At 39.5% G+C, this 27,094-nt stretch overlaps 1 protein-coding gene across 5 annotated transcripts in view; it reads left to right on the forward strand.

The window, feature by feature from the left end:
* Window positions 1–24,247, forward strand: part of Ccdc158 (coiled-coil domain containing 158) — a 63,872-nt gene extending 39,625 nt beyond the window's left edge. For all 5 annotated transcript variants that reach the window (XM_048364327.1, XM_048364328.1, XM_048364329.1 and 2 more), the window contains 11 exons: window positions 85–197; window positions 2,707–2,865; window positions 4,094–4,186; window positions 4,715–4,840; window positions 8,476–8,636; window positions 10,485–10,544; window positions 12,692–12,751; window positions 14,874–14,941; window positions 18,437–18,592; window positions 21,104–21,211; window positions 24,058–24,247. In XM_048364327.1, the coding sequence (XP_048220284.1) occupies window positions 85–197; window positions 2,707–2,865; window positions 4,094–4,186; window positions 4,715–4,840; window positions 8,476–8,636; window positions 10,485–10,544; window positions 12,692–12,751; window positions 14,874–14,941; window positions 18,437–18,592; window positions 21,104–21,211; window positions 24,058–24,134 (1,181 nt within the window). In that variant the 3' untranslated portion in view covers window positions 24,135–24,247. The remainder of the gene's footprint in view (window positions 1–84; window positions 198–2,706; window positions 2,866–4,093; window positions 4,187–4,714; window positions 4,841–8,475; window positions 8,637–10,484; window positions 10,545–12,691; window positions 12,752–14,873; window positions 14,942–18,436; window positions 18,593–21,103; window positions 21,212–24,057) is intronic.
* The last annotated feature ends 2,847 nt before the right edge of the window (window positions 24,248–27,094 follow it).

A 27,094-nucleotide genomic window follows, 5' to 3' on the forward strand; every position in this document is an offset into this window, starting at 1 on the left:
CATTTACTACTGACTATAATAATCTCAAAATTTAGAAACTGTATTGTAGTTGGCATTTTTTTCTCCCCCCCCTTTCTTTTTTAGCTATGAAAGTGGCAATGGGGATGCAAAAGCAAATCACAGCCAAAAGAGGGCAGATTGATGCCCTGCAGAGCAAGATCCAGTTTTTGGAAGAAGCCATGACAAATGCAAATAAGGTGTGTCTCTGCCAGAGTGGAGGAAACCCACATGTTCACTCATAAACATTCAGACATAAAAAGACAGCAGAGATACAGAATGGCTGAGAAAATGAGGGGGAAAATTCTCAAAGGAGCATCGAAACAGAATCTTGAAAGATAGCTAGTGTTTCTAAGAGGTAGGGAACAATTATGAGCAGTGTTCAGTCAGTTCTGATATACGTCAAATGTTTCCTGATACCCATGTGCTGTGCAGTGTGAAATAAAACCACGGGGCTTAAAGGAACAGCGGAACCAATTACTGCATGACACAGAAAAATATAGTAGCACAGTTTTACACATTAAGTTGTTAAGAAATAACATACAGGGCTGGGAATAGTGGTAACGTGTTCGCTCTGGGTTTGATTCCTCAGCCCCACATATATAGAAAAAGCTGGAAGTGGCGCTGTGGCTCAAGTGGTAGAGTACTAGCCTTGAGCAAAAAGAAGCCAGGGACAGTGCTCAGGCCCTGAGTTCAAGGCCCAGGACTGGCAAAAACTAAAACAAAACAAATACCATACAGTATGTCTGTAATCCTGGCTACTGAGGAGGCTGAGATCTGAGGATAGAGATTCAAAGCCAGCACAGGCAGGAAAGTCCATGAGACTCTTACCTCTAACTACAAAAATGCCAAAAATAGAGTTGTGGCTCAAAGTGATAAAGCACTATTCTTGAGCATAAAAGCTCAAGGGCAGGGCCTGGGCCCTGAGTTCAAGCTCCAGGACCCCACCAAATGAACAAAAACAAGTATAGTAAGTGACTCAATCTTGAAAAAGATTACACAGAGGATTACAGCTGTGTAGAGAAGGGGTGGAGGGAAGGTTTTCTATAAGAGCAAATGTATATGAATGTGGCTCATAAAAAGGAAAACCGAGATAGCTGGCAAATGATATTTGAGGACTGAGCATGTGGCTGTTTCCCAGGCAGCTCTGTTGAGGGTAATAGTTTTCTGCATTGACTTAGTAGTATTCCTTGTAAATGAAACTACTTATCAGCAAACATGGAATTTGTGTTACGCTCCAACATTATCTAATAGCTGTCATTTTGGAGCATATTTGAATTTTCAGATTTACAATAAATGACTGATTTTTGTTTTGTTTCTGTTGCCAGTCCTGGGGCTTGAACTCAGGGCCTGAGCACTGTCCCTGGCTTCTTTTTGCTCAAGGCTAGCACTCTACCTCTTGAGCCACAGCGCTACTTCTGGCTTTTTCTATATATGTGGTGTTGAGGAACCAAACCTAGGGCTTCATGTATACGAGGTGAGCACTTTACCACTAGGCCATATTCCCAGCTCACAATAAATGACTGTAAAGAGGTAAGAAAACACATGGCATAAACACAAAACAGTAAGGCAATTAAAGCAACCCACTGGTTTATTACCCCACACTATAGCCTCGTATACTTGAGACTGCAGCTAAATATTAACAAATGTGGACATGCATTTTTTGGATCTCCATTTCCTGTTTGTTCCCATGTCCTCCCTTCTTTTTTTCTTTTTCTTTGGGTGCTTAGAGCAGTGTTTATCTTCCTTGGTAGCACTGAATGCTTTAAGAAGTTGCTGTCTCACATCACAGTAGACATTTGTGAAATGAATATTCAACCATGAACCAAATTTTTTAAGTAATGCATCTTCTTTAAATTTTTTGGCAGTACTAGTATTCAACCCAGGGCCTTGTGCTTACTAAGCAGGCATTCTACCACTTGAGCCACACCTCCATCTCAAATCTCTTTTTACTTGAAAAACAGTAAAATGGGCTGGGAATGTGGCCTAGTGGCAAGAGTGCTTGCCTTGTATACATGAAGTCCTGGGTTCGATTCCCCAGCACCACCTATATAGAAAATGGCCAGCAGTGGCACTGTGGCTCAAGTGGCAGCGTGCTAGCCTTGAGCAAAAAGAAGCCAGGGACAGTGCTCAGGCTCTGAGTCCAAGGCCCAGGACTGGCAAAAAAAAAAAAAACCCAAAAAACAGTAAACTTGGATATGTGATCACTCAATCTTAACTTATCAAAATAGTTTCTTTTTATGACCTAGTTTTGTTTTGTTTTGTTTTTTGCCAGTCCTAGGCCGTGAACTCAGGGCCTGAGCACTGTCCCTGGCTTCTTTTTTGCTCAAGGCTAGCACTCTGCCACTTGAGCCACAGTGCCATTTCTGGCCATTTTCTGTATATGTGGTGCTGAGGAATCGAACCCAGGGCCTCATGTATACGAGGCAAGCACTCTTGCCACTAGGCCATATTCCCAGCCCCCATGACCTAGTTATTTAATATTTTGTATATTTTACCAGAGATTTGTTAAGACTAAAAAAGAAGCAATAATAATAGTGATGAAAGCAGAGAATATTTTAGGAACTCCTATCTTTAGCTCAGAAGCAGTTAAATGGCACAGGAATTGAATATATCTGAATCAGGGTCTTTTAGTGAATGTTTTATATTCTCATCACCTCTTAACATCTACGTCAGTGATTATATCAGATATTTTCTCTATATTAATAGGAGAAGCATTTTTTAAAAGAAGAGAAGAGCAAACTCAGCCAAGAATTGAGCACTGTTGCAACAGAAAAAAACAAGATGGCTGGAGAACTGGAAGTTCTGCGGTCTCAGGAGCGTCGCTTGAAAGAAAAAGTTGCTAATATGGAAGTTGCTCTTGATAAGGTATTATTAACTAAATATTATAAGGTAATTATCATGTAATAATAACGATAGAATAATGCTGAATGAATGGTGTGTGTAAGTAGGAACTCAATCTGTCAACCTGTATCATATATCAATCACCTGTACACAGTGAAACTATACCCTATAGGGAGGCTCTTCTGAGCCTTTGAGAAACATAGCCATGAAGCATACTTTTTGCTAGGTTGCCTTTTTTAGGCTAACACAGTCACAGGAACAGTAAGACGTAAGAAAGTCTTGATATGTCCTTAGTGGTTTGAATAACCAAGAACACTTCCAGGAGCAGCTAAACACCAAAGAATGGCTGGACATTAGGCCAAATATAGCCTTTTTAATGTCAGTAAACTGGAAAAATAATGCTAATATCTGTCGTTACTTTGTAGGGTCCAGAAAGTACAGGTTAAAAAAAAAAAAACAAAAAAACACAACTTAAGGCTGGGAATGTGACCTAGTGGTAGAATGCTTGCCTAGCATGCATGAAGCCCTGGGTTTGCATCCTCAGCACCACATAAACAGAAAAAGCCGGAAATGGTACTGTTGGCTCAAGCAGTAGAGTGCTATCCTTGAGCAAAAAGAAGCTCAGGGATAGTGCCAGGCCCTGAGTTCAAGCCCCGGGACTGGCAAAAAAAAAAAAAAAAAAAAAGGAAAAAAGGGCAAAGACCAGTGGAACTATATTATCTTTGTGATGTGTTAGTGATGTCTGTGTTCCTGTTGCCTAGAAACTCTGGGACACTATAAAATTGTACTAATTCCCAGTCTTCATTTCTTTTTTCTTTTTTTTGCACTCTTCCGCTAAGCCATATTCCCAGCCCCCAAGTCTTCATTTCTAGGAGCTTTCATGGTTAGACAAAACATTCTGTGATCCTGCTATGGAAGCCTTGTTTCTTAAAATATGTAGTATCAACTCAAATAATCCCACTTATTTTTATTTGAACTCTTATGCTTTACTAATATGGAAGGTGGACTCCATTTGTAGATGATTCATTGTTTTGAGATTCCTCCACAAGTTAAATGTTATGAATTCTGTGTATATGCTGAGTATGAAAAGAATAAACGTATAGCCTCAGTTTACAGACAAGTAATTGCAATGTGGTGTGCTGATAGAGATAGTGGGGGTCCTTAAAAAGGTAGCAGCTCCACATTTACAGGTTAATGAAAGAAAAGTCCATAAAGAATAGAGCGTAAACCACTTATGGTTGCTTGATCGTAGGCGTCTTTGCAGTTTGCAGAATGTCAAGATATAATACAGCGCCAAGAACAAGAATCTGTGCGCCTAAAACTTCAGCACACTTTGGATGTTAAAGTAAGGGGTTTTTCATCATAAATAGTTGTTTAAGCAGAAATAATGCCTTTTTAATGTGCTCTGATCTTTTCTTAATGTACTTTACATTTAAATGAACTTTAGATATTATATAATACCAACAATTACAAAATCCAAATGTAGTTACATACTATATCCATGGTTTTTATTTATAACAAGTTGAAACAACACACTTTATCCTTACTTGACAGTAAACAACTTTCCCTGGGAATAACCAAGGGAAGTTTTTCTCACACAGGTTCAGAGAATGCAAAGACCCAAAGAACTAGTAATGTGTGGCTTGTTTGAGGAATGCAAAAGTAATTTAAACAAATGAAAAAAAGTAATTTTTTAAAAATAGAACATTGTACGCTGAAATGGATATTCTTTTAGAAATATACTTTAAGGTGTTGACTCATTTCTAAGTCTCAATAATGGACATTGACTGAAATTTTTAAATGTTCTTTAATTTTGCAAAGCTTTATTGTTGTAAGTTAGCATTATTTTGTTTACATCTGTATTGTTTGCCAGGAACTTCAGGGACCTGGGTACACCTCAAATTCTTCAATAAAACCCCGCCTTCTCCAGCCAGCATCTGTCACTCGCTCTCATTCTAATGTGCCATCTTCTCAGTCTACCGCCAGCTTCCTGTCACATGTAAGTAGACAGTCTTTATAAGCCGAAGAAAATTCCACTATAAATAAGGTATTTGCAATTGGCATTTTTAATTACTAGACTTTATATTTAAACATCATCCTATAAATCCACTACATCCAGATAAATAAAATATTTTTTACACTATTAGATTCTGGGGAAAACAAAAATGAAATCTTCATTGAGATTGTTAGCAATAGTTATCAAGGTAAATTACTTAATAACATTATATTCAATTCTTTTGTTATTTCCATCATCAGCATTTTCTGATTACAAAGCCAATTTTGAGAGCTGGAAGTGTAGTACAATTAGTAGAATAACTGTGTAGCAAACACCAGGTCCTGGGTGCAAACTCAAACTACCAAAAATTAAACAATAGAACAAAACAATCATACTTATCAAAGCAAACATTGATATGGCTGAAGTAAACATCACTTAAAATGCTGTGGGCAGGCAACTGGTGTTAGTGTTTATTACCAAGGTGAAAATTATATGTTGTACATTGTTTTCTCATATTTGTTTATAGTAAAAATTTATTAATCAGAATCCATTTTCTTCCTTTCAGTTAAAATAGAGTAACTTGTGAAACTTTTAGTTTGATTTTTCATGCTTTCAGAGCACAAGAAAAATACGCACTATATAAAATTCAGGCTTGTTTTCTCTGAAGATGTATAGATTCCTTATAACTAGTATTTGGCTCTAACTCTTCAAAATGAGATTTATTCCATATGTGCCACATGAAAATCAGTTTCACTACTAAAACGTCTTTTATATGACATGATCACCAGTACCATTGCCAGTTATCCATATTGCTAGTTATTGTGTCTTTACCAGTCAAATGACAGGCTTGAAATGGATTCCTTTCACATACTGAAAAGATGTGCTCACTGAAAATGAGATATCATATAAAAATGAATGTTGAATGTTCTATTAAGAAATAGAATACTTCTGGTGCTGATGGCTCGCACCTGAAATCTTGGCTACTCAGGAGGCTGAGATCTGAGATTTGCAGTTTAAAGCCAGCCCATGCATGAGACTCTTATGTCCAATTAAACTCATCTATTTTATTTTTGTAAAAAGTTAGGATAAGTTAGTTACACAGGGGGAGATTTCATTGTGATATTTCCATACATGCATATAATATATTCCAATCAATCCCCCCTCTTTACTCTCCTTTACCCTCTTCTCTCCTTCCTAAAACAATTTCAGCGGGTTTCATTGTTTCTCATGCATACAAACAATGTACTTCAACCACATCCATCCTTTTCCACCCTCCTTGTTGACCCATCCCCTGCCTCTAGTACCTACCCCTCCCACAGAGACTGTTTCTCTTCTTCTGTCTCCAGCCTTGTAATGATCAACAGCGTTCATTGAATTTTTATGTTTTCACATAGTTGCAGTGTATTTCAAAATTATTCATCCTCTTTCTTTTTCCCTTTCCTATTACCCTTTTCCTCCTAAGTAGTTCTTTAGTTCAATTCATGTTCTATGTTTATCCATATGTAATTTTTCATATAGTTATGAATATATGTACATGCTGAAGAATGTGTATATCTTTTAAATCTAACCTCCACATATGAATGAAAACTTAAGGTATCTTGCTTTTCAATTTTAGCTTCTCTCACTCAGTGTATGTCCCCCCAATTCCATCTACTTTTCTGAAAATGGCATGATTTCATTTTTATTTATATCTATGTAATATTTGATAGTATGCATGCATATATACATATACATGATAAATATGTTTATAGATAATGATAAATATATGTATGTATACGTATATGTATACTTTTGTGGGGTCAGCAAGCATACCAGAAAATCGAGAGTTAAAAAGTAAGTTAGACCTTCTCCATTGTTGGTGGGAGTGCAAATTAGTATAACCACTTTGGAGAACAGTATGGAGTTTTCTCAAAAAGCTCAATATAGACCTACCCTATGACCCAGCCATACCACTCCTAGGCATCTATCCTGAACAGCAGGTCCCAAGATATCAAAAAGACATTTGTACTTCCATGTTTATCGCGGCACAATTCACAATAGCCAAAATATGGAAACAACCCAGATGCCCCTCCACAGATGAATGGATCCAAAAAATATGGTACCGATACACAATGGAATACTACATAGCGATTAGGAATGGTGAAATATTGTTATTCACAGGGAAATGGCCAGAACTCGAACAAATAATGTTGAGCGAGACAAGCCTAGAACACAGAAAACAAAGGGGCATGATCTCCCTGATATATGACTGTTAAGAAGGGGTGACAGAGAGACAGTAGAGACCAGGTCTGTGAAACCAAAAACTGCTTGTCAAATGGTATTTCCCACAGGACTGGGTCAGCGACCCCACATTATGTAACTAAAACCAAACAACTACTCAACATATAAAGGTCAAAAATTGACCTCTCAGTGGAATACAATAGCTCAAAAGCTATGTATGTACGTTCATATAAGACTACTATCGACATTGTCTAATATCGACATTACATTTAAAGCCCTAGGTGAATTTTCTTGGGTGTAGGCCACGTGGCTACTGTATATGTTCTTGGTACATTGTATATTGTATATATGTCTACCTGACCTAGAGAAGGGAAAGAAAAACAGGGTGTAAGAAATGTACACACTCCCCTACTATGTAACTGTACCCTTTTTGCACAACACCTTGTCAAAAAATTTGTGTTTAATTAATAAATAAATTACAAAAAAAAAAGTAAGTTAGAAAGCTGGAAATGAGTGGTGGAGTGCTTGCCTAACATGCATGAGGCCCAGGGTTCGATTCCTCAGCACCACATAAATAGAAAAAGCCAGAAGTGGTGCTGTGGCTCAAGTAGTAAAGTACTAGCCTGGAGCACAAAGAGGCTCAGGGACAGTGCCCAGGCTCTGAGTCCAAGCCCAATGACTGGCCAAAAAAAAAAAAAAAAAAAAAAAGGTAGGTCAGAGATGGGGCTGGGGGCTCTCATACCTGTAATTCTAGCTACTCAAGAGGCTGAGATCTGAAGATCACTGTTCAAAGCCAGCCCAGGCATCAAAGTCCATTAGACTCTTCCCTCCAATTAACCACCAGAATACCAGAAGGGGCGCTGAGCCTCAAAGTGGTAGGGTGCTAGCTTTGTGCTAAAAAGCTCAGAAACAGCTCCCAGGCCCTGAGTTCAAGCCCCAAGACTAGGGAAAAAAAAAAAAAGCAAATCAGTGCCAGCCCAGCCCAGCAGGGTGGCCGATACTTGCCATCCTAGCACTTGGGAGAGGATCAAAGCTTGGGGCCAGTGCAGGCAAAAAGAGGGTTTAACCCTAAGTAGGGTATTGAAATTGTTTTCCTAGATGTAGCTAAAAATATATAATGACATGGAAATGATGTTTATAATACATTGTTAAAATTAAAGATAAATGTGTGTTTGATCCAGTATCTACGTATGTATGATGCACATATTTGTCTGTATATACATATATAATTTAGGTATAATCTTTACTGATTATTAATTAGTTATTGATTATCCCTGCACTGGAAAATTTCAGGTTATTTTTATTTTCCTCTTCTTGTTTTTCCATAATTTCTGTTTACCAATTGAGTTGTTTTGTACACTAAGCAACATACAACCCTGAAAAAAGAAGTGTCATTGTTTTGCACGTTTTTCTTTCAGCACTCTATGAAGGCAAACACACTGAAGGAAGATCCCACAAGAGACCTGAAGCAGCTTTTACAAGAGTTGAGAAGTGTGATCAATGAGGAGCCAGCTGTGCCTCTGAGCAAGGCTGAGGATGACGGGAGAACGCCCTCTCTCGGGGCCTTGAGTGTGGCTGTGTAAGATTGCCTGCGCTCAGAAGTGGTTCACCATTAAGTTGCCATCTGTTACTCTCTGAGAACAAAGGGAATCTGAAGTTACTAAGAAAAGCAATACCCAAGTGGGGGAGTGATGTAAAAGAAAATGAGAAAATATTTGATATTATGAGGAAATAATATAGTCAGTGCAAGGTGTTATTCACTTTATACAGTAATCTGTAATCCCCAGCAAGTTTCCTGCTCATGGTCTTATTTGACAACAACCAATTGTGAGGAGGGGGCGGGGGGCGGGGGAAGAGGGGGAGGGAGAATGTTTATGTATCCCATTTCACAAATGAGAAACAGAAAAAAAAAATACCAAGTCTTGACAGTTGATTTGAGCTGGTGCGCACCTTCCTTACAGTGGGCCTGAGTTCAAGCCACCTTCACTCCCCTTTCCCCCCCCCCCAAAAAAAAAGCTGGTTTGAATGGTTGTTTTGCCTGAAATACATAGTCCATTGGTAGAGCTGCTGAAACTCAGAACCACGTAAGTATAAGCAAAGAGGAAAGGTCTTGGTTGGCCAAGACCTTCATCACAGTGACTTCAGTCAAATCAGTAAAAGGTCAGATATGAGAAGAATCCAACCAGCTTACCAGATTCTCCATGTATATATACCTGCAGAAATCAGTGAAATCTTTTTTTTTTTTTTTTTTTTTTTTTTTTTTTGGCCAGTCCTGGGCCTTGGACTCCGGGCCTGAGCACTGTCCCTGGCTTCTTCCGGCTCAAGGCTAGCACTCCGCCACTTGAACCACAGCGCCGCTTCTAGCCGTTTTCTGTATATGTGGTGCTGGGGAATTGAACCTAGGGCCTCGTGTATCCGAGGCAGGCACTCTTGCCACTAGGCTATATCCCCAGCCCTGAAATCTTGACATTTTTTCAAAGTAATGTTTTTAAATTTTATTTTGTATTGTCACTTAGATTAGCTTATCTTTAAATATTTTAATATGATACATTTATTTTTAACATTAAGACCAATTTGTTTTAACTTCTGATAATATGGAAAATATCTTAAAGTAATACTTTCTGAAATTATATAAAAAACATATACAACATATATATTATATGTATACCATCCTCAGTTTCTTAAGATGTTCTTATATGAACACAAGGTGGCAAAATATTTTCTGAGTTTATCTAATTATTATGAATAGTATTTTGAGTCATAATACAAAAATACTAGCAACAACTCAGTTACTTACCATAACATTGAATTATCTGTATCAAATGATGTAAAAAATATTCTATTGGCCACTCCATTAAAGGACATTATTTTGTTATAACTGTAATGTGTCTTTTTAAGTCAGAACAGTTTTAGATAGCTTATTTGGCATATGAGTAAATTTCAACATAGATTGACTTACCTCCTGTGAAGCTCAGAGGTACAGCTAGAAGTAACATTTAGAGCCCCTAGTTCAAAGTACTAATCAGTGCCAGGAATACATGGCTCAGATTTCTATCACTCCAGCCACTAATGATAGGTTTCAATTGAATTGAACTGCATCTAACATGATGTTTGCCCCATGCCTTTCAGGGAGAGAATTCAAATTAGAATTCAAAAAAGAGAGAATTCAAATTAATTTTCTGTCATCCTATGAATGACCTTGCCAATAAAGCCTAAACATTGCTAATGCTTAAGAATCCATGGAGGGAAGCATATTTAAATTGATGGATTCCAGGGGTAGCCCTTTGTTAAATTTGCCTGCAGGCCTAAAATCTACAGTTGTGGCTTAAAGGAAAAATACATGTGAGAAATTTGTTATTTTTTTTAAAGATCCAGAATATAGATATTAATCTACATATAATTAACCAAATTTTATTTGTCTATACAGAGATGACAGAGTAAGAGATTGTATTACTGAATCAACCCTGAGAGCAGAACTATGCCACAGGTAAGAATATGAAATTCTGAATCTGATTACTTTCCAAGAATTTTATATGTGGTTTGGTAATTTGAGAAGTCTATCTGGATAGTCAGAATATTGACCTCAGAAAAGGAAAGCTGCTATATTGTTTGACTTTAAAAGGGATTTCAGTGAAATGTGCTAGTATTTTGCTTCCTAGAAATTAACTTCATAGACATTTTGGGGGGCTTATTTTAAGTCTTACTGATTGTGTTAGTCCACTTTTGTCACTCTCACAAAGTACCAGAAATAACTAATTTATAAAAGCTTATTTAGCTCACAATTATGGAGATTCCATTGCTTTGGGACTCTTTTGGGGATGCCAGATTACAAATGACAGATAGTCCACAGAGAAAATTGCTTACCTAATTAAAACCACCCAGAAACTAAACAACAACCAAAACAAAAAAATCAGGAAGAGACTAGGTCCCACAGTCTTCTTTGGGGTACTTACCCCTAAGACATGAGTATCTCCCAGAGTGCCTTGCCTCTGAAGGATATTGGGCATCCCAACTCCAGCCCTGGGCTTTCACCACATGCAGCTGTTTTTGTGGTATGTGATACCACAAGGCCTTCCAACAGATAGTTATAAATAGTTTAAATGGCTCATATAACTTAGAAGAGAGAGTGGTCCAGAAAGGAATGATAACCATCTCAATGGAGTTACAAGTAGCTTACTGAAAACAGTGCCATTTTTAATCAGTGATCAAAGAGCTAAATTTTAAGTGAAATCACAAAGAGCATGAAATGAAATCTACAACCCTAAATAAGACCTTAAAAAAAAAGACAACTGCTAGAAGGGGTGAAGTTGATCAGAATACATTGTATACATGTGTGGATGTATCATAATGAAATCTCCCTTATACAACAAATGTATACTAATAAAAAAAGACAACTTTTGAGAACAAAGGTTAGCCAAAGAAAAAAGCTAACTCTAATTTGTTATTCTTAGAAGGCAGAGTCCATTGTTTCAAAATCTCCAGGAGACACCCCCCCCCCCCCCCGAACTGCTCTGCAATGGGCATGGAGACCGTCAGCCTGGCAGTGAAGGGTTCTCTGACTTTCCAGCCTACTTTTACTCCCACACCACCCTCTAAGCAGAGAGATCCATTCTCATTCTTTTATATCTGTATCTGTCTAAAATTAATGTTCAGCTAAACAGTTTTGTTTTTACCACAAATTCAATGCTTTATGATCTATCATAGCCATTGCATGATATAATTACATGATATAATTTTTATAAGAATAAATAGTCCTGGGGGCTGGGGATATGGCCTAGTGGCAAGAGAGCTTGCCTCGTATACATGAGGCCCTGGGTTCGATTCCCCAGCACCACATATACAGAAAACGGCCAGAAGTGGCGCTGTGGCTCAAGTAGCAGAGTGCTAGCCTTGAGCAAAAGGAAGCCAGGGACAGTGCTCAGGCCCTGAGTCCAAGGCCCAGGACTGGCCAAAAAAAAAAAAAAGAATAAATAGTCCTAGGGGATATATATATATATGTACAAGCCCCTGAGTTCAATTCATAGCACCAAAAAGAAGAGGGATGGGGAAAGCCAGACACTGGAGGCTCACACCTGTAATCCTAGCTACTTAGGATGCTGAGATAGGAGAATAACAGCTAGAAGTTAGCCTGAGCAGAAAAATCCATGAGACTCCTATGGCTTTTTTTTTTTTTTCTGGTTGGTTGGTCATGGGGCTTGAACTCCAGACCTGGGCGTTCTCCCTGAGCTCTTCAGCTTAAGGCTAGTACCCTGCCACTTTGAGCTACAGCAACACTTGACACTTCCAGTTTTCTGGGGCTTAATTGGAGATAAGAGTCTCATGGACTTTCCTGCCCAGAATTTCCTGCTGGGGCTGGTTAGGCTGGCTTCAAACCGTGGTCCTCGGATCTCAGCCTCCCGACTAGCTAGGATTACAGGTGTGAGCCTCCAGTGCCCACCCAGCTTCTTATGGCTTTTGTAATGGAACTGTGGCTCAAGTAGTAGAGCTCTAGAGAGCAAAAAAGCTCAGGGACAGTGTCCAGGCCCCAGGAACAGCACAAAAAAGGAGAGGCAGATTATTTTTCTCACTAACTTTCACTATATTGACAAGAAAAGAGCATTATGAAATTTAATTTTTCCCATCCTCTATCAACAGAAGCAGCAACTCATTGAGGGAATCTACTGAAGGCAGCAAGTCAAGTGAAACCCTTAGCAGGTAAAGAAACATTACCATCCCCCAGACTTCACAGTGTCCTTCTTAAAACTGTTCATTAATTTAGGAGACCATTAATTCCCTATAATGTGCTACTCACTGTGCTAGGTCCTTAGAGTATAACAGTGGGCAGGAACAATACTGGCCCTGTGCTCAAGTTGTTGACGCTCATAAGGTCTGTTTTGTTTACTAATGGCCAGGAGAAAACCTTACTTTTATCTTTTCTGTTTTCACCATTTATAGAAATAGAAATAGCCAAGCCATCTTCATATCATAAGATACCAATAAAAATAAAAAAATAAGTTAAGCTTATTCATCACTGTATCTTTAGCACCAAGAATGATCAACTTAGTTATGTAGTAAATAAACTATTTAGTCAATGACTCATGACACTATTATAAATATTTTCTTACTGGGCTGGGGATATAGCCTAGTGGCAAGAGTGCCTGCCTCGGATACACAAGGCCCTAGGTTCGATTCCCCAGCACCACATATACAGAAAACGGCCAGAAGCGGCGCTGTGGCTCAAGTGGCAGAGTGCTAGCCTTGAGCGGGAAGAAGCCAGGGACAGTGCTCAGGCCCTGAGTCCAAGGCCCAGGACTGGCCAAAAAAAAAAATATTTTCTTACTTTTGTGCCACTTGACCACAGTACAGTGAACTTGAATCTTTCTAAATATGTCTTTTAACAAAAAAGAAATGATTTCCTTCTTACTTGGATATATAACACTATGCTGTACCTATTAATAACTACACTAGGGCTAGTGGAGTGGCTCAAGTTGTAGAGCTCTTGCCTGATAATTGCAAGGCCCTTAGTTCAAATACCAGTGCTGCTAATGATAACATTAGTAACAACACCCCATTGTTTAAGTTCTTGTTATTTTCCAGTTGTTTTAGACTTTATGTAGCTGTCACGTGATCCAATCTATTTCTAACCTAATTTATGAGGCAGGCATTATTTTTCCATATGCAGATTAGAACCACAGATTCAGATTACTGAAACAACTTGCCACAGTCATGCAGTTGGTCGGCTGTGGTGCTCACAGTTGTGTGAGCTTGTGTGTGCTTGTGACCAGGGAAGAGCTATTTGGAAAGGAATAGGCATGAGGTAGAGAAGGACTCTGACACTGAGGAAGCTAAAGCTCTGCAGTAGTTTCTCCATGACCAGAGAAGTTCCAAAATACTATATTTTATTATGAAAAAATTACATTCTCAAAAAATTACTGAGAAGGTATAGTTCTATAGTTTAATGCCTTGCATAAATAGTAAAAGACAGCTGGATTCTCATATCTGTATTAGAGTCCATTCTGTTGGGTTATCAGCTATCAACCTCTATGCTTCTGAGAAACTGAGAGATAAAAAAAAACCAAATAACATCTTAGTAGTAAAATGTAAAGAGCTTTGACCTCATGACCCCTCCTCTCAAAGGGAACCACCATGGGAAATGATGTAAGGTTCTTAGCCCTAACTCAATTTACCGATTTTGTTATGTTTTGTAGTTTTCTAACTATATTATTAACTAGTAACTGATACTATTAGTATTAACAGTTTTTCTTCTTCCTGTCTTTTGTTTCTTTATTTTCAAGTGAGCTTTTTGATAGCATTGTATAGAAGCCATTGAAAGAGATTTGAATTTCTAGATATTATTATTACACAGAAATTAAGAAGAATAGCTATTTCTAATAAGAATAGCTATTGTTACCTTTTGTATGTATGTGCCAATCCTGGGACGTGAACTCAGGACCTGGGTGCTGTCCTTGAGCTCTTTGGCTCAAGGCTAGTGTCAAAGCTCTACAGCTTTTTTTCTAGTTTATTGGAGTCTGACAGACTTTCCTGCCCAGGCTACCTTCAAACTGTGATCCTCAGATCTCAGCCTCCTAAATAGCTAAGTTTACAGGTGTGAGCCACTAACACCAGCTTATTGCTACATTTTTATACAAGAATATAATGTAAGTCTGAGTCTCCTTTAAAGGTATTTTAGGACTTCCAGACTCTAATAGCTATCGTAATTGTCATCCTCACTGAGCTGATACTATAGGTATCACATATTTGCTTGTGTTAGTTTGCTTCTGTCCATACTTTAGTGTCGTGTTAGTGCAACAGCATTGCATTGCTCTTATGCTTCCAGAGATCCAGTCACATTACATACAGGAGACCTGGAAGATCCACCTGGTTGCTTTGTATTCCCATCTGCAGGTGAGTTTTCAACAAAAGCAGAGAAAGACTGTCTAAAACTCTACCATGCCCCTCCCCCCAACACTTTTCCATGGAAATGAAATCCAAATTTATGACAGTAGCCAGTGAGCACCATTAACTCTCTGGTCTCATTTCCTACTCCTCCTTCATTCATTCTGCCTTATCCATCCTTAAATTGTTCTTTGAACATGCCAGGCTTTGGCATCCACTGTGCCCCACACATTGCTAACCACTTCACCTTCTTTATAGATTTACTCAGTGAGACTTTCCCAATGAGATCTAGCTCTCACTGCTTATTTAAAACTCGCAACCTTCCACACTTTATATCATCCTCTAACATACTGTGTAGCTTACTAATAATTTATGTTGTGCATTACCCTGTCTTAGGCAAACACTGCACAATCTTGCCAGATGCTAGTAGCTCACACCTGTAATCCTTGCTACTTAGGAGGCTTAAAACAGGAAAAAATGTGGTTCAAAGCCAGCCTAGGCAGAAAGTCTGTGAGATTTCATGTCAATGGAAGAAGCTGTATGTTGTGGTGCATGTCTGTCATCCCAGCTACAAAAGAAGTGAAACACAGGCAGATCATAGTCTAGGTAAACCCAGGGAGGAAGCAAGACAGTATCTCAAAAATAACCAGTGCAAAAGAAGGCTGAAGGCCTGGCTCAGTAGTAGAGTGCCTGGACAGCAAAAATCAGGCCAAAAGTTCAAGCCCCAGGGCCCTAACACAGAAGAACAACAACTTCAGTCATTTAACTATTTGGTTGCCCCAATATAGCCCAAGTATCTAGCACAAAGCAGGTATTCAATAAGTATTTACAGAGTAGATAAAAGGAAAAGAATGATTGAAACAGGTGGTCCTACATAACATTTCCAAGGATAGAGATAAGATGGTCTCTATAAAAATAAACTAAAGAGGGTTGGGGATTTAGCTTAGTGAAAGAGCACTTGCCTGGCAAGTACAAGGCACTGGGTTTGGTCTTCAGCTCTGCAAAAAGAAAAAAAACTAAAGAAAGAGATTAAAGAACAACAGAATCTATTGAAAAGAAAATTCTTATAACTCACACTAGAAATAGAAGAGATTACAGGTTATAACCATGACTATAACCATCGTCATAAAGCAAATTACATTGATCAGGCATTGTTGCCCATATCTGTAATGACAGCTACTAAGATATAGCAATAGGGAAGAGTTTAAGACCAGCCTAGGCAAAAAAGTGATCAAGATTCTACCCCAACAAATAAGCTGTTATAGCTGGCCCCAGACAAAAACAAAAGACCTTATTAAAAAAAAAATAACTCCCTACTATGTAACTGTACCCCTTTTGCACAACACCTTGTCAAAAATTTTTTGTTTAATTAATAAATAAATTATTAAAAAATAAAATTAAAATAAATAAATAACTAGAGTCAGGTGCCAGTGGCTCACGCCTGTAATCCTAGCTACTCAGGAGGCTGAGGTCTGAGGATTCGAAGCCAGGCCAGGCAGGGAAAGACTTTTATCTCCAATTAACCACCAGAAAACCAGAAGTGGCACTGTGGCTCAAATGGTAGAGTGCTAAGCCTTGAGTTCAAGTCCCAGGACTAGAAAAAAAAAGATTAAATTAGGAAGGCTAATTATAGATAGTATGTTAGATTTGGAAGACAAACGCAACTCAACAGACAAATAACTTTTTTTTTTTTTTTTGGCCAGTCCTAGGCTGTGAACTCAGGGCCTGAGCACTGTCCCTGGCTTCTTTTTTGCTCAAGGCTAGCACTCTGCCACTTGAGCCACAGCACCCCTTCTGGCCATTTTCTGTATATGTGGTGCTGAGGAATCGAACCCAGGGCCTCATGTATATGAGGCAAGCAACTCTTGCCACTAGGCCATATTCCCAGCCCACAAATAACTTTCTTATGGAAAATAAAAAATAATTGGGAAAGAATGAAATTGAAAGTGATGATTACTCAGTGACATATCTGAAAACTAATCATGTAAATAGAGAAATTGAGGTCAACTGTGAAAAGAGGTAGGATAAAGATAAGTTTCCCAATTTTTATTCTCTTATAAAAGTGTTGTTATATAAATAAAATCAAAATTCTTAACTAAAATAAATGCAAATTCTTATATTTTAATAATTTTGGCACTAATTTTAATCATTTTAGGAACTAGCACTTTGAAAAAAAGTACATTTATATAAGGTTAATTTATTCCAGTTTATATCAATTATATATTTCCTACATGTCTTATACATGTTAATGATTACTAAGAAATATTGATTAATAATTATCCCTGCTTCGTTACGTTAATATCAATAAGTGCTTTTACCTTTTTTCATGTATTGTGAGAGTTATTGTATAATACATTAATTCCAGTCACTACCCTTTCCAGCTGTGGCATACTAATCCTTACATAGTTTTTTGTTGTTTTGTTTTGTTTTTTGCCAGTCCTGGCGCTTGAGACTCGAGGCCTGAGCACTGTCCCTGGCTTCTTTTTGCTCAAGGCTAGCAACTCTACTACTTGAACCAAAGCGCTGTTTCTGTCTTTTTTCTATATATGTGGTGCTGAGGAATCAAATCCAGGGCTTTATGTATGCAAGGCAAGCACTCTACCACTAGGCTATATTCCCATCCACCGTTACATAGTTTTATTATAAAAATAATGGGGAAAATTATGAAAATAAGCATCAGAATGGATTGAGTGATGTTTTGTACATTCAGTATTTATTTAGCCATACTCATACCATTGCAGTTCACTTTTATCTGGTATCATTTTACTTGTGCTTTTCATGTTTGCTAGTGATAAATACTTTTCGTGTCTGAACTTGTATCTATTTCATCATCATTTTAGAGGAACATTTTGCTGAGTGTAGAATTTAGGGTGACATTTTTTTCCTTCATTTTGAATGGATCATTTCATTTGGGGCTTCCATTGTTTCTGCTAATAAGTCAGCATAAGTTTAAATACTGCTGTTTAAATGTAAAATGCCTTATTTTTCCATCAGTTGGCTTTTAGATTGCTTGTCTTTTATTTTCCTTCTTCTCTCTCTGTCTCTGTCTCTGTGTGTGTGTGTGTGTGTGTGTGTGTGTGTGTGTGTGTGTGTGTGTGTGTGTGTGTGTGTTCAGTATTAGGGTTTGAACCTGTGGCTTGGGAACTGTCCCTAAGCTTCTTTTGCTCAGGCTAGTGACCTACCACTTTGAGCCACAGCTCCACTTACAGCTGTTTTGGTAGTCTAGTGGAGATCAGAGTCTCACAGACATTGCTGGCCAGGCTACCGCTTTCCTTGTCATCTCTCAGCCCTATCAGGGTGCCCATGGAAATTAATTATCACATAAGACCTAACAACCCTTACTACTTCTAACTTGAAACCTTGGATATTTGCCAGAACATTCCTCTCTCCTCCCAGCCCCATCAATGAGCTCATTTTCTCATAAAAGTTTGAGTTTTTGAGAAAAGCAGTATATTATTTCTAATCAACTCTGTCTTGTTACCTTTGTTCTTGAAAACATTTTAGTAAGTCCATCGGTGAAAAACTCAACTTCTCGTTCCTTCACTTCGCCTAAGAAGTCTCCAGTGCACTCACTCCTGACAAGCTCAGCTGAAGATTCCGTTGGGTCCACATCACAATATAGATCTACTAAGCCTATTCATTCACCTGATTCTGTTAAAGGTTAGAATGGTCGGATATTGTGGATGGGGTTAGTTGATTGCTTTATCTGATGAATTGCAGCTTCTTTTCCATATACAGAATTAATGACATTAGCACGTCATTCTTTACTTATGTTGGGTACTGATTTTCTGAGCCAGGCAGGATCTCACTGTGTAGCTCAGCCTGGCCTCATAGTCAAGATCCTTCTGTCTTGGCCTCTTGAGTGCTGGGGTCCTAGGTATGTGTCACCACACCAACTCGGTATGCAGTTCTTATTCCTGAGATGTAAATTTTGTCATCTTAGTACAATAAAACTGCTATTGTATACATACCTGCGAACCTCAGTAACAATGTGTTATATGTAAATATGTTCTTTGTCTTTGGCATAAAGAATCAACTATTTTCCTCTATTTTATTGCAAGAGTTTGGATCTTTTAAATGCTGTGACTTTCTTTTCTCCTTTATTTGCCTTTGTGAAACATGATTGTACCTCCGTTTCTGCCTTGTAAGTGTAAATGTCTATAAACTCATCAAAATTTTCTTCTTTGAAATATTTTTTTAAAGTTTTATTTATTTATTTATTTTTTGCCAGTCCTGGGGCTTGGACTCAGGGCCTGAGCACTATCCCTGGTTTCTTTTTGCTCAAGGCTAGCACTCGGCCACTTGAGCCATAGCACCACTTCTGGCCGTTTTCTACATATGTGGTGCTGGGGAATCATGTATAGGAGGCAAGCACTCTTGCCACTAGGCCATATTCCCAGCCCAAGTTAATTTGTTATATGCAGATGGAAAAGATAAATTGATTTGGAGTAAGTACCTGATGAATACATCATGTTAAATATAAACAACTTAAATTGGACTTGAAATGTTTCTCAGGGTGTATGATAGTCACCAAACCAACCCATTGCTCTATGCCATCATTCCCATTGGCAAGGGATAAACCAGTGTCACCTCACTGTCAAGTCAGTTCCTATACTTTCACAATTCTATCATTCAGATTTCTAGATCCCCAAAATATATGAAAATCAGAATCATATTGTAAATACATTTTCTTATTTATTATTTTTTGGACAGCCATTGTCTCTTATGTTCCTAAGCTACTTATTTAATATTTTTAACAATGTAGAGGGGAATGATTTGCCTATGAGCACAATAATTACTGCAGGAATAGAGCAATGTTGTTTATCACCTTTTACCTACTTACATAATAGCATGGCTTTAATTTTCCTCCTGTGGTCAAATCCCTATTAATCTTCATATGTTTTATGCTTTACATGCTAAGACTAGCTCTAAAAATTATGTCTTATTCTCTAATTATTCTCTAATAATTTCGTTATTATCTTTAATATTGAATAGGAAAGATGATTTGGGATAGGAAAATGAGCCACCAGAAAAACATTGTCAAGATTATTTAGCTAACTCAGAAGGCTGAGATCTGAGGATCATGGTTCAAAGCCAGCCCAGGCAGGAAAGTCCATGAGACTCTTATCTCCTACTAACCACCAGAAAACCAAAGTGGCCCTGTGGCTCAAGTGTAGCATGCTAACCTTAAGCTGAAGAGCTCAGGGACAGCACCCAGGCCCAGAGTTCAAGCCCCATGACCAAAAAAAAAAAAAAAGATTATTTAGCTAGTCAGAGGCTAAGATCAAAATTGAAATTTTCAGCTTGTCAACCAAGTATTTGTAGAAATTGAGACGCTAACATACTTGCTGGAGAATGGCATTTATGTCTCTAGGTTCTCCGTACTTACAGTAGGTTTACTAAGGCATGTCAGCACCCACTAAGTGGTCTCATACAATGCTGCCATCATTCAGCTGCCAAAACTGGGGCGTGGGTAGTGGCCTCAGACCTTTAACAAGGGGGCCAGTGACTGAATTAGAGTCTTCTCCCTCAGACTCTAAGCTAATGGAACTTAAGATCCCAACAGAGAATGTTTAAATTAAACTTGAAATATTCTTCTTGTTCATCCCATTTAATATGATGTAGTTAAATAATACAAAGTTGTGCTGGCTTGAAACAAAGTAAAATAAGCTAGCATTACAATGATTCAATAGTAAATAAAATTAGATCTTAATTAAACAGAAAACTGGAAATAGTACTTTAAAGTTTTCTTTATTTTAAAAGAAAAGTTAAAACATTGAGGATGCTGAGGCAGGAGGATAGTAAGTTTGAGTCCAGCCTGAGCTACATAGAAAGAACCTTTCTGGGGCTGGGGATATGGCCTAGTGGCAAGAGTGCTTGCCTCCTATACATGAGGCCCTGGGTTCAATTCCCCAGCACCACATATATAGAAAACGGCCAGAAGTGGTGCTGTGGCTCAAGTGGCAGAGTGCTAGCCTTGAGCAAAAGGAAGCCAGGGACAGGGCTCAGGCCCTGAGTCCAAGCCCCAGGACTGGCAAAAAAAAAAAAAAAAAGAACCTTTCTAAGTAAATAAATGAATGGAAAATTGTTTACCATGTAATTGAAGTAAATGATTTCTAAAAAGAAGTAACAATTAGACTTTAATATTACAACTGAGCGATTTTCTAATAGATTCACAGTCTCCGCCAGTAGAAACAACAGGAAAAACATGCAGGAAACTTCAGAACAGACTGGAAAGCTTGCAAACCCTGGTAGAAGATTTACAGATGAAAAACCAAGGTACAGTACAGTTTTTGGAGAGGTCTTGTCATTCATAAGAATATTCACTTTCCCTTCAGGTTAAGTCTTCTATATGTAGGCCCAGTAGGATATTGAATTAGCAAATCTCCAGAAACCTTAGTGGGCTGGGAACGTGGCTTAGCAGTAGAGTGCTTGCCTAGCATGCACGAAGCCCTGAGTTCAATTCCTCAGCACCACATAAATAAAAAAAGCTGGAAGTGGCACAGTGGCCCAAGAGGTAGAGTGCTAGCCTTGAGCAAAAAAGAAGCCAGGGACAGTGCTCAGGCCCTGAGTTCAAGTCCCAGGACTGGCAAAAAAAAGAAAAAAGAAAAGAAAGGGAAGGAAGAAAGGAAGGATAGTGAATACAAGATTTTTTTAATTTACTTTTATTTTGTCATAAAGGTGATGTAAAGAGGGGTGGTTACAGTTATATAAGTATGGTAGTGAGTACGTTTCTTGTCATTGCTACCCCCCCTCCCTTGTTTTTTTTTTTTTTTTTTTTTTGGCCAGTCCTGGGCCTTGGACTCCGGGCCTGAGCACTGTCCCTGGCTTCTTCCCGCTCAAGGCTAGCACTCCGCCACTTGAGCCACAGCGCCGCTTCTGGCCGTTTTCTGTATATGTGGTGCTGGGGAATCGAACCTAGGGCCTCGTGTATCCGAGGCAGGCACTCTTGCCACTAGGCTATATCCCCAGCCCCCCCTCCCTTGTTTTTCTCCCACTTTCCCTTCCCCTCAACTTCCCCCCTCTCCGCCCAAGTTGTAGAGTTCATTTCCAACCTCAGATCTTCTGGGTATCCTTGTTGCATTGGTTCACCCTTTGTCCCCACAATCAAGCCTCAGGGCCTAATTCTGCTAATCAACACTCAATAGCTTGAGTTTCTTCATACTTTGTTGTTCCTATTACTTTGTGGAAACCACTTATGTGATTTTTAGCCAGGATAAAATGACAATGCTATTACCAGAATACAGAATGTTGAAGCTTACTCAAAATTTAAGTTAGCATGTTGTTCTAAGAGACTATGCTACCCAATGAATGAAACACAAAATTACAAGATAAGTCATTTCTAATAGTCATGGATGAGAATTTATTATAATCTGCAGATGACTGGTAGCTTTCAGAGTATAAATTCTAAGTACAGAGGATATGGAAGAGTATCTTGTTGCATGGTTTTCTTTTCTTTCTTTTTTTGTTGGTCATGGGGTTTGAACTCTGAGCCTAGGAGCGGTCCCTGAGCTCTTCTTCAGCTCAAGGCTAGCACTGTACCAATTGAGCCACGGTACCACTTGTGGTTTTGTGGTGGTTAATTAGATAAGAGTCTCATATACTTTCCTGCCTGGGCTGGCTTTGAACCACATTGCTCAGATCTCAGCCTCCTGAGTAGCTAGGATTATAGGCGTGAGCCACCGACACCTGGCTTGTTGTATGCTTTTCTAACTTAACTTCAAGAATCTAGGAGTCTTTACCAGAGAGAATCTAATTTTGTAGGGTATCCATTATTCGTAGCCCATCTTTCTGTCTGTAGAGTTGTTAAAGGACAGTATTTTTCTAAGAACAAATATTTATAAAATACATTGAACTCCACTAATAGTAACAGTTGCTGCTAACATTACCTGAGCACTCCCCACCTGCCGGCCAGACCCCGTCCTCCATGCAGTACCTCCATCTTCTGTTATCCTCACAACAGCAGCAGGGGTGACAAGTCTTTCTTAGGGCTGTCACAGGAAAACTGAAGAGCACAAACAGTAAGTTTTCCTTCACCCTTTAAGCCATGCCTGCAGCCCTTTGGCTTTGGTTATTTTTGAGATAGACATTCACTTTTTGCCCAAGCCAGCCTGGACCACACGCCTCCTGTTACTACTCCCTTCCATAGCTGAGATGACAGGCATGCGCCGCCACACTCAGCGCTTTGTCTGCTAACATGGACTCTTTGGACTTTTTTTTTTTTGGCTAGGCTGCCCTGAAACCATGAGCCTCCTGAAAACCACCGTAAACATGTCCTACCTACCTCTCCCAGCTACTGGTTGAAATGGAGTCTTGTGAGGTTTTCCCTAGGTTGCCCTCAACTGTGATCCTCCCAAACTCTGCTACTGAGTAACAGACAAGAGCCACCAGTGCCCAGCAGTTGTGATTTTTTTCTTTTATTATTATTATTATTTTTTTTTTTTTTTTTTTTTTGCCAGTCCTGGGGCCTGAACTCAGGGCCTGGGCACTGTCACTGTCCCTGGCTTCTTTTTGCCACTTGAGCCACAGCGCCACTTGTGGTCTTTTCTATATATGTGGTGCTGAGGAATCGAACCCAGGGCTTCATATATACGAGGCAAGCACTCTTGCCCCTAGGGCGCATTCCCAGCCCCAGTGATGTTTTCAAAGAGGAAGATGCATTGTTTTATTGGCACAATTTTGATTCATACTGTCATATTTCTCAGTTCATCTTATTTATATTATGTTAAAACATAAAAGTACCTATGTATTGCATGGAATGCCTTGGAATGCTGAAAGAATATTTTTGGAGAGAATTTTGGGAGCATTTATCAGAATTTAAGGTACAGTGACAGAGCACTTGCCTGCATGCATGCAACCCTAGATTCAATCTTAGCAGTGCAAAACACAGCAACAATATAACCCCAACTCTGTACTCAAGTATATGTGACCTTTGAGCTAGAAATTACAATTTCAGCAATTTATTTAATAAGAAATGATGGTGCAAATGCATAAAAGGACTTTAAAAAGCATTGTTTATAAAGAGAGGTAAGGAAGCAAAACTTCAAGGCTTATTTCCTAGCATTTTATTTTAAAAGCACATACTGGAGTATGGCTGTTCTAACTTTTTTTGTCCACAATTTCAGCAATGTCTTCAATGATCAGAAATCAAGAAAAGAGGATTCAGAAAGTGAAAGACCAAGAAAAAATGTTGCTAAAATGATGGGTTGCTTGCCTGTTCTTTACAGAGGGAGGGTGCCTGATTGTGGTGTTACTTATAATTAGTACCCTGTGTACTTTTTCTTTTTATGTCAAAATTTAATAAAAGATACTCTGTCCTGTAAACTATTTTGAAATAAACTGTTTTTTAATACTCTCAAAGTAAAACTTCAAAAAATACTAGCTAGATTTGAAACTATTTATACATTATAAGGTCTTAATTTATGCCAATTCTAGTATATTGGAATAATTGTACTTAAAAATTATCTTTATTAAATCTAAGACAGTCTTTTCTTTTCTTTTTTCAGTCCTGGGGCTTGGACTCAAGGCCTGAGCATTGTTCCTGGCTTCTTTTTGCTTAAGGCTAGACTCTACCACTTGAGCCACAGCGCCACTTCCATCCTTTTCTGTTTATGTGGTGTGAGGAATCGAACCCAGGGCTTTGTGCATACTGGGCAAGCACTCTTGCCACTAAGCCACATTCTCAGCCCCGTGGGTCTTGAACTCTGGGCCTGGGCACTGTCCCTGAGTTCTTTGGCTCAAGGCTAGTGCTCTACCACTTGTGCCACAGCACCACTTCCGGTTTTCTGATGGTTAGTTGGAGATAAAAGTGTCACAGACTTTGCTGCCTGGGCTGGCTTTGAGTCGTGATCCTTAGATCCCAGCCTCCTGAGCTAGGATTACAAGCCTGAGCCAGTCTTTTTTGTTGTTGTCTGTCGTGGGTCTTGAACTCAGGGCCTCAATTCACTCTTTACTTCTTGTTCATCACTTTGGCCTCCACCACTTCAGCCATGCCTCCAGCATGCCTCCAGAATTTTGCTAGTTAATTGGAGATGGATTCTCTAAGACTTTTCTGCCTGGGCTAACTGAACTATGATCTTCCCAGTGTCATCCTCCTGAGTAGCTAGGATTGCAGGTGTGTGTCACCAGTGTCCTGCTCAGTGGTCATTCTGTCCAGCTTAGAAAAGTCTTTAGAGAAACACTACACTCCTGCATGCAAGTGGGTGGTGTAATGCCAATGGAACAAACTCCAGCATGGCGACACAGGTTCCTTTTATGACCCTGAACTCAGTTTGTTCTGTCAATATCAGTGAGTAATCAAATCTCCAAGCTTTAGGGCCCCCAGTCAAAACTTTCAAAAGTTTCTCTTTCTGTATTTTAATAATTAAAGAAAATGTTTCATTACTCTTTGTAGCAAATATGCTGGTAACTTCTAGATTAGATTCAGTCTGTCTTAATTGGATTATGATGAGTTTGGGGATGTGCGTATATGAAGGATCTATAAAACACCAGAGGGAATGTGGCTGGACATTAGCTATCCAAGTGCTCCTGCTCCTACCTCAGAGCTATTAGAAAACACAACTGTGTGGTGGGAGGCCCTGCGCCCAGTCCCTTCCCTCCTCTGGCTGTGCCCACCCATTAGTGCCCACTGATTAGTTCTCACTAGTAGAATGGAAGGTGCAGAGCAGATCAAAGGCACTAATAGGTATTTGTGATTGGCCTCACTTTCTTGCCTCCCACGGCTGACTTGGGATGCGAACACCACAAGGCAGAAAAGAGCCTGGGGTGCTGGTTCTCTGCTAGCAAGACCCCCTGCTGGGTCCAAGAACAAGAAGTCTGTCTGGCGTTGCCTCCTGTACTACCACTCTATTAACTGCAGCCACCAGCCCGGGCCCAGCAGATAGGGTGCTGAGGACAGACGCGCCAGCACAGGAAAAGCAGTCCCTCCTCAGCCAAAGTTTAATTTTTAATCCATCAGATGCTGAAATGGCTAGTGACAGTATCCTATCAAGGGACTTTACTGAAATTGTTTTCCTTTCCTGTCTGTCCCTCATAGGAATACTCTTAACAGCAGACTGTTCAAGTCACAGCAGCTGGCCGCTGCACCTCACGGGGCGCAGTGTGAACTGTCCCAGCAGGCAGCCCTTCCCTGAGCATTTCCTGAGGCTGCGTGCAGTGGGGTTTAACTTTTCACCAAACACCATCTTAGGAGGATTAAGTGTTGCTTTACCAGTATGGTACTTTTTTCTGCCCCAGCTGTCTTCAAGCCACAGTCCTCAGATCTCAGCCTCCTGAGTAGCTAGGATTACAAGCGTGAGCCACCCGTGCCCAGCTTCTTGCATAGTTTTTAATATTTGCTTTTCCCTGTGTAAAATACTATATGTACTATTTTATTGGGCATCTAGGTTACTGTAATACTAAGAGACAGATAATTCAGGCATTTGGTAAAGACTACAGCTCAGGTTTTATTATTCACATATCACTTCAAACATTTCTTCTCAGAGCAAGGAGGTACTTCTGTATAACTCTGTCACCACGCTCTAGCGACTGGTGTGAACGGAGAAGGGGGTGACATGGACAAGCGTGGCCGTAGGACAGTCCATCTGTGGAGACGGGGTAGGTGCCGGGGTGAGGGGAAGAGAAGGTCCCAAGGCTCCCGTGGGAAATGGTGTCCCTCCCTGGAGCCACGCTGCACTCCACCTCCAGCCTTCAGAGAGCTAGCTTTCAGTCCAACTCATCCAGCCCACAACCCAATCCCATTCGGATTCCTTTCCTCTTGGGCTGCGCCGATGACTGCCTTGGAGACCCACCCTGATTCGGCCGTTTCCATACCAGCCTCAGATCACTAAGATAGAAGCACCTGCCATCTGCTAACTCCCACACTGCAAGTAAAACCAGGCAAAAACACCGAGTCCCAGGGCATTGCCGCAGAGCCTTACTAATCCCATCCAGTGGTCAGATAATAGTAAGCGTAACTCTTTTTTAATGTGCATGTAGTAAACCAGTTCTTTTAATGAGTCTCTATTTTCTCCTTGGATCTTAAGGGATCCCTAAAGACTCAAGCTTGTACTTGTGTAGCCCGTTAGCTCCGTGCTTCCTGACTGCAGTACCCCCGGAAGCTTGGCTAGATCACTCCTTAAGAGGTTCAAGCCCTAGAGACAAGACAAGACTGTCAGAACAAAC

The sequence above is a fragment of the Perognathus longimembris genome, chromosome 16 (genome assembly GCF_023159225.1).
Source record: "Perognathus longimembris pacificus isolate PPM17 chromosome 16, ASM2315922v1, whole genome shotgun sequence".
NCBI lineage: Eukaryota > Metazoa > Chordata > Mammalia > Rodentia > Heteromyidae > Perognathus > Perognathus longimembris.